We start from the raw sequence: 15,397 nt of genomic DNA, 5'->3' as shown, positions 1-15,397 counted from the left end.
CAGTACTGCTGAATGCAGGATGACGAGGTGCGTCTTGTCCCTACCATAGAAGTGGACACGGCCAAAGCCGGGTTCAGATACCAACAACAACACCTCGATCTCAGCCTCGCCATGGAGTGATAAGGTAGTCGAACATGATGCATTGCTGGTCGCGGAAGAATGTCAGTTAGAGAAAAAGGAAATATTTTAAGTGTTAAGTTCCCTCAAGTAGGTCGGGAAGCACCGGCGAGCTGCCAAGCCCGGAAGATCAACCTCGAGCGTGACTGTGTTGGCGAGTCAACTTCGAACTCCCTCGTTCCTGTATGCTTTCAAGCACGGTTGAGAGGATCCTCACGAGTGTATCGACATTACGCATAATGGTCAACTCCAGCACAGCCCCCTGATGATGAAGAACAATGGGTTTGACCCTACTAGGTCTGTAATTGTTCTCTACGGAACTGAAACCGGCACCTCTCAAGATTTTGCTGAGGAAATTGGTCGCTGCCTCGAGCGGCTCCGTTTCAACACAGACGTTGCCGGATTGGAGAGCGTGAATTACAACGACCTCCGCGTTTATACCCTCGCCGTCTTTGTTATCGCCACGACGGGCCAGGGAGATTTCCCCGAAAATGCTCGGAGGTTTTGGACCAGCATCTTGCGCAAAAGGCTCTCGTCGACCACTTTGTTGGGCATAGAATATGCTCTGGTCGGACTAGGCGATAGCTCATATCCAAAATTCAATTTTGCAGCAAGGAAACTAGAGAAGCGACTTGGCCAGTTGGGAGCGACCTCAATCATTGAGTCTTGCGAAGCTGATGAGCAAGGCGATGAGGGTACTGATGGTGCGGTCCTGGCCTGGCTAGAGCAATTCCGGCAGACTCTCTTGACAAGATTTCCACTTGGAGATGGCCAACAACCTATCCCGAACGATGTGCTCCTCCCAAGCAAATGGCGGCTGACAAGGAGGCCCACAAGTGCTGAAGATGCTGGGGCACATGAAGCCAGCAACGGTACAGAACTAGACCCTCCAGCTTCCGAGTCATTCTCTTCAGAGTCGTTCGAGTCGACCTTGATGGCAAATGACCGTGTAACACCCACCGATCACTTCCAAGATGTCCGCTTTATGACCCTCAAAATTCTTCACACTATTAGGTACTCACCAGGCGATGCTATCGCCATATTACCGCAGAACATGCCGACGGACGTAACGTTCCTGATCGAGCGCATGAACTGGCAAGATGTTGCCGACATACCGATCAGCCTCATCTCAACGCGTAGACCATCAACATCCAACTCCGCCCACCTCGCCACGAGTCCGGTCTTCGGCCGGAAAGATCTCACACTCCGGACACTTCTCACCGAGTACCTAGACATCAATGCCATCCCTCGAAGGTCATTCTTTGGGGCGATAGCTAACTACACGACCGACAATATGCACAAAGAACGACTTCTCGAGTTCACCGACCCACAATATCTCGACGAGTACTACGACTACGCCACGCGCCCGCGACGGAGCATCCTCGAGATTCTACAGGAGTTCGACACCGTACATCTCCCCTGGGAGGAAGTCACGAATATCTTCCCACCTATGCGCCCGCGACAATTTAGCATAGCCAGCGGAGGGAAATCGAAGCACTTAGACGACGGTTCAACGGTCTTCGAATTGCTGGTGGCGATCGTCAAATACAGAACAGTCATCAAACGGATCCGCGAAGGTGTATGTACGAGATATCTCGCACAGCTACCCGTGGGCACAAAGCTGCAGGTCTCGTTGAAGACGGAAGGTCGATTCGCCAAAGCATCAGATATGGCGGGCGAGAGCCATCTACTCATTGGCGCTGGCACGGGTATCGCGCCTCTCCGAGCGCTGATCCACGAGAAAGTCGCTCAATATCCGGTGGCAGGAAAGACAGCCCTAATTTTTGGCTGTCGCAGCGCCAAGGCAGATTATTTCTTCGGTGACGAGTGGGCAACTCTGCAGTCCGTACCTGGATCCGATGAAGCTAGGCTGGACGTTATCACTGCATTCTCACGAGATCAGAAGAACAAGATCTATATCCAGGACCGCATCCGCGAACGGAGCGACCTTGTCTGGGAATACCTGCGCCAGCGACATGCGACGATTATTGTCTGCGGCTCATCGGGGCAGATGCCAAAAGCAGTACGGCAGGCACTCGTCGATGCCCTGGTACAGCAGGCGCAGAAGAGACATGCTGAGGAGAAGCCGAACGGCAGTACCGAGCTGATGAACTCAGATGAGGAGGATGAGGCCGAAGAGCGGATTGAATGCCAGGAGGATGCCGAGAAGTATCTTGCTAGGCTGGAGAAAGAAGGTAGATACAAGCAAGAGACATGGTCATAGTTACGAGGACGACACATGAACCCTGAAGGACAGATTGGCGATGATTGGATGATAAGACATATTATCGCAGGGCGATCCCAAACAACACTTGAAATTTTGCTTGTGATTATGCTAATAGATATAGATATTGTACTTTGGAGATGAATCATCGACATCCTGATGAACATGAATATGTTGCATACCCCTATAAAATCTCATGGGACATTTTCAATTTCAATTTTCGCTAAATCATCAAAGACATATAAATTTCCCACGATCCTATCCTTCCGATATACACTCGAACCGGGATATGCTTCGTCTAGACATAGACGCTTGCCTTGTCCTTGCATCCGTTTCCGGACTTGCCAGCGAGGACTTGGCTGGGTGTCCTTGCATAGCTGGGTGGCACATCGAGCGCCGGATTCCGCACGAAGAAGTTTCTCGGGCGCAACAGCAGGGTCATCGGCTCCGCAGGCATGACGGGGTAATCTTCTGGCGACGGGAAGTGCGTGATGCCGAAAGTGTGCCAGAGCACAACGTCTTCGTTATCGATCTTCTCGGAGGGATTGGCTTCGATCCATTGCGGCAATCCCATCGACGGTTCTCCAGATGTCTGGGGGACGTGGCGGCCAGCCGGGTGGATTTGGTCGTCGGCGTCTGAAACATCATTGCATTAGTATCACATTGCATTGTCATAATTAAAAGGGGGTTTGGGTGTTGTGAAACTCACACTTTGTAACATGCACGGCATGACGGGCGAAACCGGCACGTTTCCAGACCAGGCCTCCTTTCTTGGGCAACAGCCCTGGAACTTCCCTGCTGACCAGCTTGTACGAGACAGGCTTGTGCGAGTAGGGGTTCAATTTGTTCTCGTTGCACATCTCCCAAGTTCTAGAGGTGGATCCGTCGTAGTCGGACATGGCCTCGATGGGGTTCGTATACTTCTTCTTCTTCGCGTAGAAGGCGTTGCCGTAGAAGTTCTCTTCGGATCCGACTTCGCCAGGACCTTGAGCCGCGTCGACCTGGAAGACGGTGTTGTTCGGTCCGTCGATGTTCGGGTCAATTCGCAGACAGAACAGATGTTGGTGATTGTGGGCGTTGACACCTGGGTAGACTTCCGTGCCCCAGCCCTTGGTGTCCTCGCCGGGGAGCAGGGAGTACGTGTTGAGAATGCCAGTGAGTTTGATCTCGAGTTGGACGGTTCCGTCTTGGTGGAAGATCCAGTATACGCAGTACTCATAGTTGGCAGCGGTAAAGATGTGGCTGATGATCAGTTTCCGGGCGCGGGTGACCATGGTGGACTGGAAGTCGTCACGGAAATCACTGTGCTTGAAGAGAATACCGGCGTCTTCCTCGTGGATACAGATGGCGTTCTTGATGGTGATGGCCGCGCCGGCCTTGTTCACGAATTCGGCGTCCATGTAGTGGATGCTACCCTTGCAGTCGCAGCCTAGGCTGAGAGGGTTGGTCATGTAACCGCCACCATACTCACCGAGGTCGAAGGCGTGTTTGCGTTGATGGGGGTGTTCCGGGTTACCGTAGGGGACGACCATCTCGGCTAGAGACAGTCTGTAAAAGACCGGTCGGGCTTTGTTCTCGACTTTGTCGAAGTAGGTGATATTGCCCAGGACGATGCCTTCTTTGTAGTTGAAACCGACGTGGACAGACCAGTTTTGCCACTCGATGATGCGGCCTTTGACCTTGAAACTGACACCCTCTGGCTGGGTGATGTTGATGGGCTTGATGTCGGTTCTGTAGCCACCTAGCTCTTCGATGGACTTGACGTGGTAGTCGTTGGGAGGAGCCTTGCTCAGAGGTCGACGAATCTTTGGTACATCGATATGGATGATTTGTCCCTTGTTCGAGTCGTAGATGGGACAGAAATCCAGAGGGTAGGTGTACTGAGAGTTATCGATGTGAGGTCGGTAATACATCAAAGCCTGTTGGAGCCTCACTCCAGTGCCAAATCGTTCGTCGTAGCCGATGGTCCAGGGATCACAGTAGACCTTGTGCATATCCTGGGGAGGAATACCAAGAATACCACACTGCTCAATGACGCCGGGGTCTTTGCGCATGACCTCTTCAACGGCACACAAGTCTTCGGTCGTGATCAGCGGCTGGACGCCAGGGGTATGTTGCCATTTGATAACCTTCTGCTCGGTGATATCGACGTGGCCATCGTATATTTTGCCTTCAGGCGTGATGACGACGATATCGGCCATACGGTGTGGTCTGGGGGTGTGGTCGGGATCGGCCAACCATTTCAACATTTGAGCCTTGGGAGGCTCGAGCAGCGTAACGGCATTGTAGTATAGTTTGCCGTACTGAGAGCGGAGGAGAGACGCAGCACTCTCGATTTCTATGGAAGAAAGAGGGTCAAAAGGATGAGGGGGAGAGACAGTGTTGGACACTTGCTGTGCCAACTGCTTGACTCGCTCGAGAACCATGATTGACAGGGGGATGATGTTCAAAGGACGAAGGACTGGAACGATGGATCAGGTGTGTAGGTAAAGGAAGACGGACTGGAAGGGACTGGACATTACACCGATATATGTAGTCGGACGAGAGTGTCTCCTCACCATCAAATAGGAAACGCTTTGTAGACCATTGTCGGGGCAAACACACTGGACGACAGGTGCTCCTCTCGTCCTCCACGAGCGATAAGAAGATAAGGGTCCAGAAGTGTGTATTCAGTGGTATTCCCATTCGTTGAACATCGCGGTGGCTTTCCTCTTCATGCCTCTTCTCCGTATTGTTGTCCAGGCCATGGCAACCTTTGCCTATTGGGGTTTAGTGTCTCTCCACGCCTCGGGCTTGAGGAGCTTTTTTCCTGAGGAAGCAGGTCACCGCGAGCAATCAGTTGATGGAGGCCACCGCGAGCACCGTTCAATAATACGATAATGTATTGTCTTGGGTTTCCATATCATATCGGACGGGGCGACGGGCGGTGCGACGGGGACTGTCAAATAAGCGGAAACATCTGTTATAGGGTTTGCACACATCTTTCTAGCAATTCTGTTGAATAACCAAAATGGTTCCGGCTATCAGATCTGGGCCCTTCCGGACACATTGATACTCGTTTGTATCTTGGCAAATGGATATCTGTTGTCAAAGAGTTCTGTACAGCCACAGAACGATCGTGCGAGGCTGACGAGGCTGCAACATCGCCTCCCACGGCCTTCCAAGCGATATTGTTTCACTTCGACTAATAGAAGTCGACGACCTTGTCCCATCCTCGAAGTCTTCTCTTTTTTGCTCTTGCTCAGCTAGTTACAGGCGATGCGCTCTCATATGTACAACAACGCTTGGTTGTAAGATAGGCGACGTCTTGGTTCCCCGAGGGTTTGGCAAAGCCCACTCCAGCACTTGGTCGTGAGCCAGATCGGGAGGATGTTAGGCGTGCCCGCTCAGTGTTTGTCTCCATGGCCCTCGGCATGCCCATGTGAGTCTTTCAGGAACACTGCCTCGAAGATAACGTAGCCCGTGAATGCAACAGCAGCAATTCCAAAGCCGGGAAATGCTCCCTTGAGTCGGTTCCATCGGGTAAAAGGGCCGCTGTACCGCCATGCCTCGCTATCATTTGTCAGTATACTCTTGTGCTCTTGTTGTAATCTTATAGCGCTTACCCTCTTGCCCAAGGATCCTTTGCGCGCCATTGAGGGCTGGTGGCAGCATCCGTGAAGGTCTTCATATTGAAGCCTGTGGGGTTGTTTGGGGGAGCCATTTCGACTTGGGGTGGAGGGTGGAAGGCTGCTCTGAGAGGAACTGAGCTTAGGAGCTCACAGCTAGACTGTTGGTGCAGCGAAGGAGTCTCGTTATTCGTATCGCATATATGTCCTGTTCGTGGTGAAGCGTGTTTGAATCGATGACTGAATCATGCATGCGGTTCGGAGCTTGATCGCCAAGACTGCGCTTGAGCTCACTGCACCTGGCGAATTAGTGCTTGACCGTATCTAAGCTCATGGTCCACCGTAATGCTTTGAGAAACTGTCTGACATGAAGGACTCATTTTCTATAATATCGTGAATACTAACATGAACACTGGTGTCCGTCTGCTGTAGATCTAAACTCCTGCTTAAAGATTAGAGTGCCACCTTAGGAGCATCTTTAGCTCAACTGTTTGTGTGTTTCGATATCATCCAGGTAGCAAACCTGATTCATGTGCTGGTAGACCATTTCAGTCAGACAGCAGCCACTTTTCCTGTCGAGTGCAGTGACACGTGAACAGCCACGCTACTAACTTTTGGAGGTCCTCAAGACCGTCCCGCAAAGTGGTCTTTCCATATTCTGTTGTACCTTTGCGACTATAACTTCTTCCATGATTTAATTCACGATGAACACACGCAAGCTGCCGGTTTAGTTTCGTAGATCGCTCGGTCTGTCTACATGGAGCGCATGCGGATTATCCTATGATCGCGACAACACTCTCTCTGCACGATGACCACAGATCTTTCGACACTCCCATCACTATCTCGCTAACATCATGGCTCCTCGCTATGGCAATCAGCCATATCATCTCCAACAAAATCACCTTCAGTCTCATCAACATGGCGCACTCCCTCCCCCTAATCACCTTGGCACACCCTCCTTCGGCGCAGCCGGTTCGTCGAACGCGAGTCCCTTCGCACTAGCTGGAAATCTAAACAATGGTTTTGACCGGAACATGCTGGACGGGGGACTTCTACCAAGCCAGATGACGCAGATGGGCTTTGCAAGAGGAGGGCCTGTACAAGCGCATCAGAATTACGATGGCCTTGGTGCTCCCCTCGAGACTAAGGACGACGCTCGAATCCGCAATGTTTGGAAACACAATTTGAAAGAAGAGATGGCCACACTGAGACAGCTCGTCGATTCATACCCTTACATCGCAATGGTACGTATCTTCTGACGGCTCTGTTATGTGAGCGCTGACATCTGGATAGGATACCGAATTCCCGGGCATTGTGGCCAGACCCATTGGTCAATTCACTACCAAGGCTGATTACCACTATCAGACACTACGTTGCAATGTAGATCTGCTCAAAATGATCCAGCTAGGCATCACACTCTTCAAATCAGATGGGACTCTTCCCCCGCCCGACGCGGTTGCGCCTACGAAATCACAATACCACCCAAGCTTACTACCCACACCTTGCACCTGGCAGTTCAACTTCCGATTCTCGCTAGAGACTGATATGTATGCGCGAGAGTCGACCCAGATGCTCACAAAGGCCGGGATCGACTTTGAGAAACACGCGAAACACGGGATAGAACCGGAGGACTTTGGCTCTTTGTTGGTCAGTTCTGGTCTCGTCCTGGATCCAGATGTACATTGGATTTCCTTTCACTCAGGCTACGACTTCGGTTACCTCATGAAGCTGATGATATGCAAGCCGCTCCCTGAAGACGAGGGTCAATTCCACAACTATCTCGAGAAATTCTTTCCCTCACTCTTTGACATCAAGTTCATGCTCAAACATGCCGGAGTCAGAGGACAGGTCAACAGTGGCCAACCTCTCACACAAGAAGCGGCAATGATGGTGCAACGAATAATGACAAAATCCGGACTCCAAGACATTGCTGAAGAACTTGCTGTGGCGCGGATAGGTCAAGCACATCAGGCTGGTTCGGACTCCTTGCTTACTGGGCAAGTGTATTTCAAGATGAAGGAGAAGATCTTCAACGGGACCATTGAAGAAGACAAGTACCGGTTACAAGTCTGGGGCTTGAATGCGCAAATGCCAACAGGAGGTGGGCCTAATATCCGTGATTTCAGCACACCCAATATGAACGGGGCCACCTTCTACACCCAGAACGGAACGCCTTCTACCCCTCAGACAGGCAATATTGGTATGGCGGGTGCTTCACATACACCTGTGGCCCATGGCCTGATGGGAAACATAACGCCAGGGGGTTTTGGGAATTTTTCGTATTCGAAGACGATAAGTTAGCATCCGTTGTCGGACGAAAATGTCGAACTGGAGCCTTATCCGCATTACTGGTTGATGGAGTTGGCGCATGAGATACAAAAGAAACCATCCCAAGTCTCTCGAGGTGGTGGTCATCGGCGCGGACCAGGCCATGGTGGCAGATCTGTCAAGGCATTGGGTGTTCGACGGCCTACAGTTGAATTAATACCGCTTGCTGGTGGCGATTCTCAGGCAAGGTCAATATGGGCTCTCACACCGCGATGGGTGGGAGCAGTAAAGCGTGAGATCAGGACATGGTGGAACGGGAGTAAGTCGTGGTTCTAGAAACCACAATGTTTGCTTTAGGAATCTAGACATGGTCTAGCTTGAAGTATGCTGTTGACAATGCAGATATGTCTCAGGAATCTGGCTTCTGTAGATGCTTTGAAGGACGACTAGGTGTTGTTTCCGTCACGTAGCTCCTCGAAGGCCGCGTCAGCCTTATCAAAACTGATAAGCGAAGAATGAAGATACAGCATATTTCAACAGTGTATACCATTAAACTGTCGTCAGGTGTAGATGGGATCGTACTCTGCGCATCAGCTCCTGCAGAGGATGTTTGTATCTTCTAGATCGTTGTCATGATTGTGTCCCGATTGCGATTCGGCCTGTGCTGCCTCACCGTATGCTTCACCATCGTACTCCTACCGCCAGAAGTAGCCTCGCAACAAATCTCTCTCGCATCCGCAATCCATGAGCAGTTACATTTCGACTTCACATCCACTGCTCCTCACATATTTTCCTCACTTCGATACTTGTTAGAGCAGTGGCCAAACACATACATTCCCAATGGCCACTCGATTGTGCCGTGCGAAATTCCTGCATTCACCAATCTCTACCATGGAAGACGAGATGGGAAGCTTCCATCAAGCCCAGAGTGGTTTGCATTCGATGCGGAAATGTCCTACGGCATCATGGGATCGAACCGAGACTCGCACTTGCTAACATATCAGAACGTGAAGCCAGTACAATGTCTTTATTTCGATGGCATGTCCGCTGCGCTGATGGGCACTGGACCCCTAGATTCACAGATGGTGTTTCTGTGTGGAAATACTACCTGCTCTCTTGGTGGTAATGAAACATGGCGCGGTGTCTTCGATGAGTATTCTCGAGCCACCGCATTGTGCGACTGGGTACGGAAGAATGAATTGGGCGGTTTAGGCTGGGGAGTCGAGGGGATCGTTAGGATGAATGCAGGATTCGAGATGATTTGGTGCAATTTCACCAGTCCAAACATGCGACGGATCAGTCATGTCAATGTTTCAGCGCCCTTACTACCGAGTCGGTTCAAAGAGGATGAAGCTCTGGCTCAAGAAGCAATCCTGGAAGGACCACTCGTGGTCGCCACGTTCAATGACGTGCCGAGCCGGCGAAGGAGTGCTGCACCAACCTCAGTCGACGGTCCACCCTCAGAGAGCCCAACGGGAAGTCCAGACATGCCTTCTCCGCCTAATTGGCGAAGCAAAGCCGAGCTGGAACCTTTCCTGCAGTCTCAGAGCTTCGAATGGTATCGCAGCGCTGCCTGGCACATAGGCACTTCAGGCTCATCCATGGGCCGCGCTGAAGGCCGAGTCAAGCCAAATACCTGCGGATTTCTCAGCTACTATGATTCGTTCCTCAAAGCCTTTTCTTCTGCCTTCGCTGAAGACGAAAGGTCGCACCTGAACCTCACTGCAGACGGGAACTGGAAAGGGCCCGGCAAGCACGGCAATCGTACCCTCGCCTTGAGAGAACTCTCCATTCGCCGCCGCTCACACAACCTCTCCCAGATCACCAACTTCGAAGCCAGCATAATGAGCGACGCTGTTCTGCACACCCTTCACGCCATCAACCACTCTTCGTCCCAATGCACGGGCATCGACTGGACGCAAAAAGCAATTGCCATAACCGCTCGCTTTTCCCGGCCCCTAACGCAAATCCTCCACCTCCTCACCCACCCACCTTCGAACACGACTAATACCACCCTCATACAAGGCTACATTGCCTCCGTCCGCTCCAAATCCCACGCCATGCTCATGCCCTACTTGACCTACCCACTCGCCGCCTCCTCCATCCCAGCCATTCATGCACGTTGCGCAACGAGCCAAACATTCGCCCTCCACCAGCTCCGCGGTACCCTCCTCCCAACTGAGGACACTCTCCTCAGCACCTTTGAAACCGTCCTCTCAACCATCTGCAACACAACACTGTCACTTGCCTTCTCCGTTGAACAAATCTGGCAAAGTTACTACCAGCACGACAACATCTCTGAGCCTATCCCACAGTCGGTCCTGTATACCCTTGTCACGCACCACAGTACCTCCCTATCCCTCCTTCGTGCCTGGCTGGGCTGGTTCCCCGACGAAATGCAATGTGACCAGGTCTGTGCCGTCGATGAATTCTGCTTCATACCCATCTGGCCGCTATTGTTCCTCGAGCCGAGGGGTGGATTTGGACGTGGACCGCCCGGTGGAGGTGGAAGAAGGCCACCACCACATCACCCGCCAGGAAGGGGGGGAGGAGGAGGAGGAGGAGGAGGAGGAAAGGGACCACCCGGGAGCAACCCTTGGGGTGATATGGTGAGTGAAGTGTGGAGGCCTAGGTGTAAAAGGGTTTTGGATTAAAGTGTAGAACAGGAAGTCAGGATTATGAATTTCCTTACCATAGCAGACTATGGAGAAATATGTCGAGGTTCAGATCGAATCAGACAACTCCATCTCCGTGGCGCGGGCTTGTAGCAGGTGGTCAAAATGAGGTGGCCAACCTAGAGTAAGCGAAGTCAGGTCTTCAGGTGAATTTCTGGTGTGATCAGTGGATGGTTTCCCTTTTGATGGTGAAGACAGTGCAGGAGTGACATCTTCCTATGCATAAGTATGCAATACCACATTTATGGAACTCAGTGGACTAGGTGAAAGCCTGTGACGACCGTTGGAGCCAAGAGATACTGTTGGGGGATACTCCGTAGCATTCTTTCAGCTGCTCGGACGAGGCTGGCAGCAAAAGGGTGTCCCAGCCTGATTAGGTAATATCAGTCACGTGGTCTCCACCACATTGGGGTCATACAGGCTCTGGTGCATGCCGATACACGAAAACCCCGCCAAAGCTGGCTGTTGTTTTCGTGGCTCGGTTGCGTCTGATCATGCTAGCTTCTGTCAATGCAAGGTGCCGAGGTTTTAAGACATTCCTAGCCGCTCCCGTGCTCAGCTGATGGGGAGCCGGTCTCACAAGCTGGCTTGAGAGTATCCATACTATAATTATTCAATCCGCAAAATTTTGCTCCGTAATCTACCGCGCATCAGTGGTTTAGTGGTAAAGTGAGTATTTCACTGCCTGTGAAGCCCGGCGCAAAGTCTCTGACTTCCTTAGATCCATCGTTGCCAAAAGTCAGTCTCTAGGCTGTCGAAAGCACACTCGATGGGCCCCGTGTTCGGTGAGTTTGGGACACTGCCTATTCTGATGTGCCCAATAATCTAACAAGGCTAGATTCACGGCTGATGCACAGCTTTAATGCATTCTTTTTGCATTTTTGGACGATGTTGTATGCTCAAAAATGAGGTGGGAGAGAATGTGTGAGTGGAGAGGGGATTACCCAATTTTTGGCCCAATCAAGTGCCCAGCCGAGGTTGCAGTGGGAAATTCACGACTTACTGGGGCTGGACAAGCCCATCTCTCAAGCGGATGCTTGGTGACAGGCCACGGGAAAGTCTGCTCAAAGATATCTTGGGACAAGGCTGGCGGAGGCAGGGGGACCACGAGAAGGTCCATTCTGAGCCTTGGGATCAATTCAAAGGAGCCATAAGTGTTCGCCAAAGTCCTCGAATGAATACGGAGACACAACGGAGTATGGGAACAGGTATATGCCACCCATATGCTGGTGTGGTGGGCGTGGCCAGTGTAAATGCCCATATCCCTCCGCTGGGGGAAATAGACATGTGCTCAACCTCAAGGCACGATTCCGACGACTTAAGTAGGCTCCTGAGGCGCTGAGGTATGTACACAGTAGCTTACTGCGAGATCCAACCGCTGCTTCGATGAAATACTATAGTAAGAGGCGATTTGTTTTGCTGCCCAGTCAGCCGAGCTTCGTTACACGATATATATCCAGGACACGTAGTAGTATGGCAGCAGTGGACCTGGGCATTCAATAGGAGACCCTGCTGCCGCACAAATTGTCCTCGCTGCTGTTTGTCGTCAAATGGCACCATAGCGCCAAACTACACGATTCACCCATGAGACCGTAGTAGACTCAGCACAAAACTGCAGAGGTAGAGCAGCCTGGCGCCGGAGCAGAGACAGTGTCCGTCCATCCGTTCAAGTATACGGAGTATGCCAGGCCTTATCCAACCTCGGAACAATCAGGGAAATCCAGCTTGTTTCGGACTTTTCACGGGCGTTGCGAAGCACAATACGGAGTATGCCCCGAGTTATGGAGCATCCCCAGAACACATCCCAACGCCACGGGGAGAGCAATCATTGATTTTCAACCTGCTCCATTCAGCTGCCATCTACAGGGAAACCCTTGAGGACGTGAGATGCTAGACTCAGATGCTCATCATTTTCCAAGTCACAGCCAAGAGCAACACACGACTTATGGGCTTGTCGAGATGACGCTTATCCCCGCAACCGGGCGCTCGGGTGATAACCCTCCCCCAGGATCGATCAATCAGAAGCCCAGACATCAACTCCATGGGCAAGGGGACCCCAAAAGTGACCTAATCGAGCGAGCTCTTTGGAGGCCATACTCGAAGCAGACAGGTAAGAAATGACATACCTCGGTTATTCCCAATTCAATATCCTTCCTGCGCAATGCACTTAGATCTTTCTATCTGTATCTTTCCTTCGCTGCAATCTCATACTTTCCCTACTCTTCGTCGCAAACATGGTTTTCTATCCTCCTCCATGGGTCCCTAAGCTGCCCGAAATCCCCGATACAGTACCGATATGCGAATTCATGCTCGATGAGAAATATGGACGACGGCCGTACTCAGACTCTTGGGATGCTTATACGTGCGGTCTTTCTGGCAAGAGCATCACGGCAAGACAGCAGAAAGAAAATGTAGACAAATTAGCTCGTGCCCTCGCGAAGGAGTTTGGATGGAAAGTCAATGAAGGCACCGAGTACGACAAAGTGGTTGGCGTTTTCGCCTTGAATACGGTACGTCCACCACATAGACCCAGTACCATCTGACATTTCCAGATCGATATCATGTCATTATCATGGGCCATCCACAGAATAAACGGAGTATCATCACCTGCCAATGCAGCCTACAGCGCGGACGAACTCCGCCATCAGCTCATCAACTCCGGCGCAAAAGTCCTCTTCACGGTCATGCCTCTGTTCACAACGGCACTGGAAGCCGCCGCAAAGGCCAACATACCCAAGGACAGAATCTATATATGCGAGATGCCGAATGACCCTCCTATCCCCAAAGAATTCAAGACTCTAGGCCAGCTTCTGAAAGAGGGGGAATCATTACCAGAGCTTGAACCGATCCGATGGAGTAAAGGTCAAGGAGCGAGACAAACGGCCTTCCTGTGCTACTCTAGCGGCACTTCAGGTCTTCCCAAGGGTGTCATGATCAGTCACCGAAACGTGATCGCAAATACAGTACAGATCTCGGTATACGACCAAGCGGGACGAGACGCGATCGAGCCTGGGTATCATGACGTTGTCCTCGGTCTGCTTCCCCAATCGCACATTTACGGCTTGATCGTTATCTGCCATGCGTCGACATATCGTGGAGACAGGGTCATCATCCTTCCGAAATTCGAATTGCAGCCGTACTTGACCACGATCCAGAAGTACAAGATTAACACGCTGTACATTGTCCCGCCGATCATCATTGCAATGGTCAAGAACCAGCAAGTGCTCAAAAATTTCAACTTGTCGAGTGTCAAGTCGATTTTCACGGGCGCCGCACCGTTGGGTCAGGAAACGGCAGAAGAACTGGCTTCTCAATATCCAACGTGGGTGGTCCGACAGGGTTACGGTCTTACTGAGACGTGTACGGTCGTCTGCTCGACGTCACCATTCGACGTCTGGTTCGGCTCATCGGGATGCTTGGTACCAGGCTATGAGGCAAAGGTGATGAGTATCGAGGGCAACGAGATCACGGGATATAACCAGCGAGGAGAATTGCTGGTCAAGTCGCCTAGCGTTGTGTTGGGGTACTTGAAGAACGACAAGGCGACGAAAGAGACGTTTGTGGATATGCCAGAAGGCCGGTTCATGCGGACGGGCGATGAAGTTGAGATACGAAAGTCGGCAAAGGGTAATGAGCATATCTGGGTCGTGGACCGGATCAAGGAATTGATCAAAGTCAAGGTAAGTCAGTAGCCGAGAAGAAAGGGCCGAGCTGACTATTACAGGGTCTCCAAGTTGCACCGGCAGAGCTGGAAGCGTGCTTGCTCAATCATCCTGCCGTGGCTGATTGTGCCGTTATTCCTGTAGCGGATGACCGGGCTGGGGAACTACCCAAGGCATTCATTGTCAAGTCGAATTCCGTCGGTCTGGAAGAGAGTGATGCCATGATCAAACGGAATATCGCCAGATACGTTGAGAAGGAGAAGGCCCGGCACAAGTGGCTGGCTGGGGGGATTGAATTCATCGATGTCATTCCCAAGAGCGCCTCGGGGAAGATTCTTAGACGACTCTTGAGAGACAAGGAAAGGGAAGCACGCAGGAAGGCTGGTGCCAAGTTGTAGATACTGGAGCATGGGTGCTTTTGTGGTAGACTTAGACAGCGAAGAGTGATGCAACACTCAGGAGGTCTGATTATCAAAGAATCATCGATGAGATCTCTTGTGAGGTTATGGTGGCCGAGTACAGGGGCGGGGTCACTCCTTTCTCCTCCGGTCTAGCAGAAGAAACGAACATCTTGTGAACTCGATGCTCCCTAAGCGACTCCAGTCATTGTTTACAGTACCTGAAAGTCGCCATTGGTGCAGGCGCTGAGTCGATACTCCGTACTCCCTAGCGCTCTCCGTAACGGGTGGTATGCAGAAGGATGGAGAAGCACGAGATCAGAGGATGAGACTGCAATTTCGCACAAAAGGCCAAGCTGCAGCCTTGGTTGGTTCGACCCTGATATTCACGTGATGAATGATGTGGCTTGTGGGACGATCAAACAAATATCACGGCGCAAGATCT

General features: G+C 51.6%; 6 protein-coding genes across 6 annotated transcripts; 4 read left to right on the top strand and 2 right to left on the bottom strand.

Moving 5' to 3' along the window:
• Nucleotides 1-305: 305 nt before the first annotated feature.
• Nucleotides 306-2,526, top strand: PV05_05892 (uncharacterized protein). The gene has a single exon (XM_013462457.1). The coding sequence runs from the start codon at nt 383-385 to the stop codon at nt 2,339-2,341; it is 1,959 nt and encodes a 652-aa protein (XP_013317911.1). The 5' UTR covers nt 306-382; the 3' UTR covers nt 2,342-2,526.
• On the bottom strand, nt 2,412-5,023 carry PV05_05891 (uncharacterized protein). Its single transcript, XM_013462456.1, has 2 exons — nt 3,051-5,023; nt 2,412-2,977 (listed from the first exon to the last, which is right to left on the bottom strand). Exons 1-2 carry the CDS (start codon nt 4,765-4,767, stop codon nt 2,640-2,642), a joined length of 2,055 nt encoding a protein of 684 aa, XP_013317910.1. The 5' UTR covers nt 4,768-5,023; the 3' UTR covers nt 2,412-2,639.
• Nucleotides 5,024-5,307: 284 nt separating this feature from the next.
• Nucleotides 5,308-6,176, bottom strand: PV05_05890 (uncharacterized protein). Its single transcript, XM_013462455.1, has 2 exons — nt 5,947-6,176; nt 5,308-5,893 (listed from the first exon to the last, which is right to left on the bottom strand). The coding sequence occupies exons 1-2, from the start codon at nt 6,042-6,044 to the stop codon at nt 5,728-5,730; spliced, it is 264 nt and encodes an 87-aa protein (XP_013317909.1). The 5' UTR covers nt 6,045-6,176; the 3' UTR covers nt 5,308-5,727.
• A 429-nt stretch (nt 6,177-6,605) lies between these two features.
• On the top strand, nt 6,606-8,763 carry PV05_05889 (uncharacterized protein). Its single transcript, XM_013462454.1, has 2 exons — nt 6,606-7,193; nt 7,243-8,763. Exons 1-2 carry the CDS (start codon nt 6,804-6,806, stop codon nt 8,248-8,250), a joined length of 1,398 nt encoding a protein of 465 aa, XP_013317908.1. The 5' UTR covers nt 6,606-6,803; the 3' UTR covers nt 8,251-8,763.
• An 86-nt stretch (nt 8,764-8,849) lies between these two features.
• PV05_05888 (uncharacterized protein) lies at nt 8,850-11,029 on the top strand (the record flags this gene model as incomplete). The annotated part of the gene is made up of 1 exon (XM_013462453.1): nt 8,850-11,029. One exon carries the CDS (start codon nt 8,850-8,852, stop codon nt 10,869-10,871), a length of 2,022 nt encoding a protein of 673 aa, XP_013317907.1. The 3' UTR covers nt 10,872-11,029.
• A 2,020-nt stretch (nt 11,030-13,049) lies between these two features.
• On the top strand, nt 13,050-15,126 carry PV05_05887 (uncharacterized protein). The gene is made up of 3 exons (XM_013462452.1): nt 13,050-13,402; nt 13,445-14,572; nt 14,617-15,126. The coding sequence occupies exons 1-3, from the start codon at nt 13,127-13,129 to the stop codon at nt 14,950-14,952; spliced, it is 1,740 nt and encodes a 579-aa protein (XP_013317906.1). The 5' UTR covers nt 13,050-13,126; the 3' UTR covers nt 14,953-15,126.
• The last annotated feature ends 271 nt before the right edge of the window (nt 15,127-15,397 follow it).

The sequence above is a fragment of the Exophiala xenobiotica genome (genome assembly GCF_000835505.1).
Source record: "Exophiala xenobiotica strain CBS 118157 unplaced genomic scaffold supercont1.3, whole genome shotgun sequence".
NCBI classification, from domain to species: domain Eukaryota; kingdom Fungi; phylum Ascomycota; class Eurotiomycetes; order Chaetothyriales; family Herpotrichiellaceae; genus Exophiala; species Exophiala xenobiotica.
This window is presented reverse-complemented; position numbering and strand designations above follow the sequence as displayed.

Bases quoted from the DNA above. Each gene is read 5' to 3' on its own strand.
- PV05_05890 (XM_013462455.1), bottom strand. From the start codon at position 6,044: ATGGCTCCCCCAAACAACCCCACAGGCTTCAATATGAAGACCTTCACG. The intron at 5,894-5,946 runs GTAAGCGCTATA...GACAAATGATAG, and splicing joins AAGGATCCTTGGGCAAGAGG to CGAGGCATGGCGGTACAGCG.
- PV05_05891 (XM_013462456.1), bottom strand. From the start codon at position 4,767: ATGGTTCTCGAGCGAGTCAAGCAGTTGGCACAGCAAGTGTCCAACACT. The intron at 2,978-3,050 runs GTGAGTTTCACA...ATGATGTTTCAG, and splicing joins TGCCGTGCATGTTACAAAGT to ACGCCGACGACCAAATCCAC.
- PV05_05889 (XM_013462454.1), top strand. From the start codon at position 6,804: ATGGCTCCTCGCTATGGCAATCAGCCATATCATCTCCAACAAAATCAC. The intron at 7,194-7,242 runs GTACGTATCTTC...ACATCTGGATAG, and splicing joins CATACCCTTACATCGCAATG to GATACCGAATTCCCGGGCAT.
- PV05_05892 (XM_013462457.1), top strand. From the start codon at position 383: ATGATGAAGAACAATGGGTTTGACCCTACTAGGTCTGTAATTGTTCTC.
- PV05_05887 (XM_013462452.1), top strand. From the start codon at position 13,127: ATGGTTTTCTATCCTCCTCCATGGGTCCCTAAGCTGCCCGAAATCCCC. The intron at 13,403-13,444 runs GTACGTCCACCA...TGACATTTCCAG, and splicing joins GCGTTTTCGCCTTGAATACG to ATCGATATCATGTCATTATC. The intron at 14,573-14,616 runs GTAAGTCAGTAG...TGACTATTACAG, and splicing joins AGGAATTGATCAAAGTCAAG to GGTCTCCAAGTTGCACCGGC.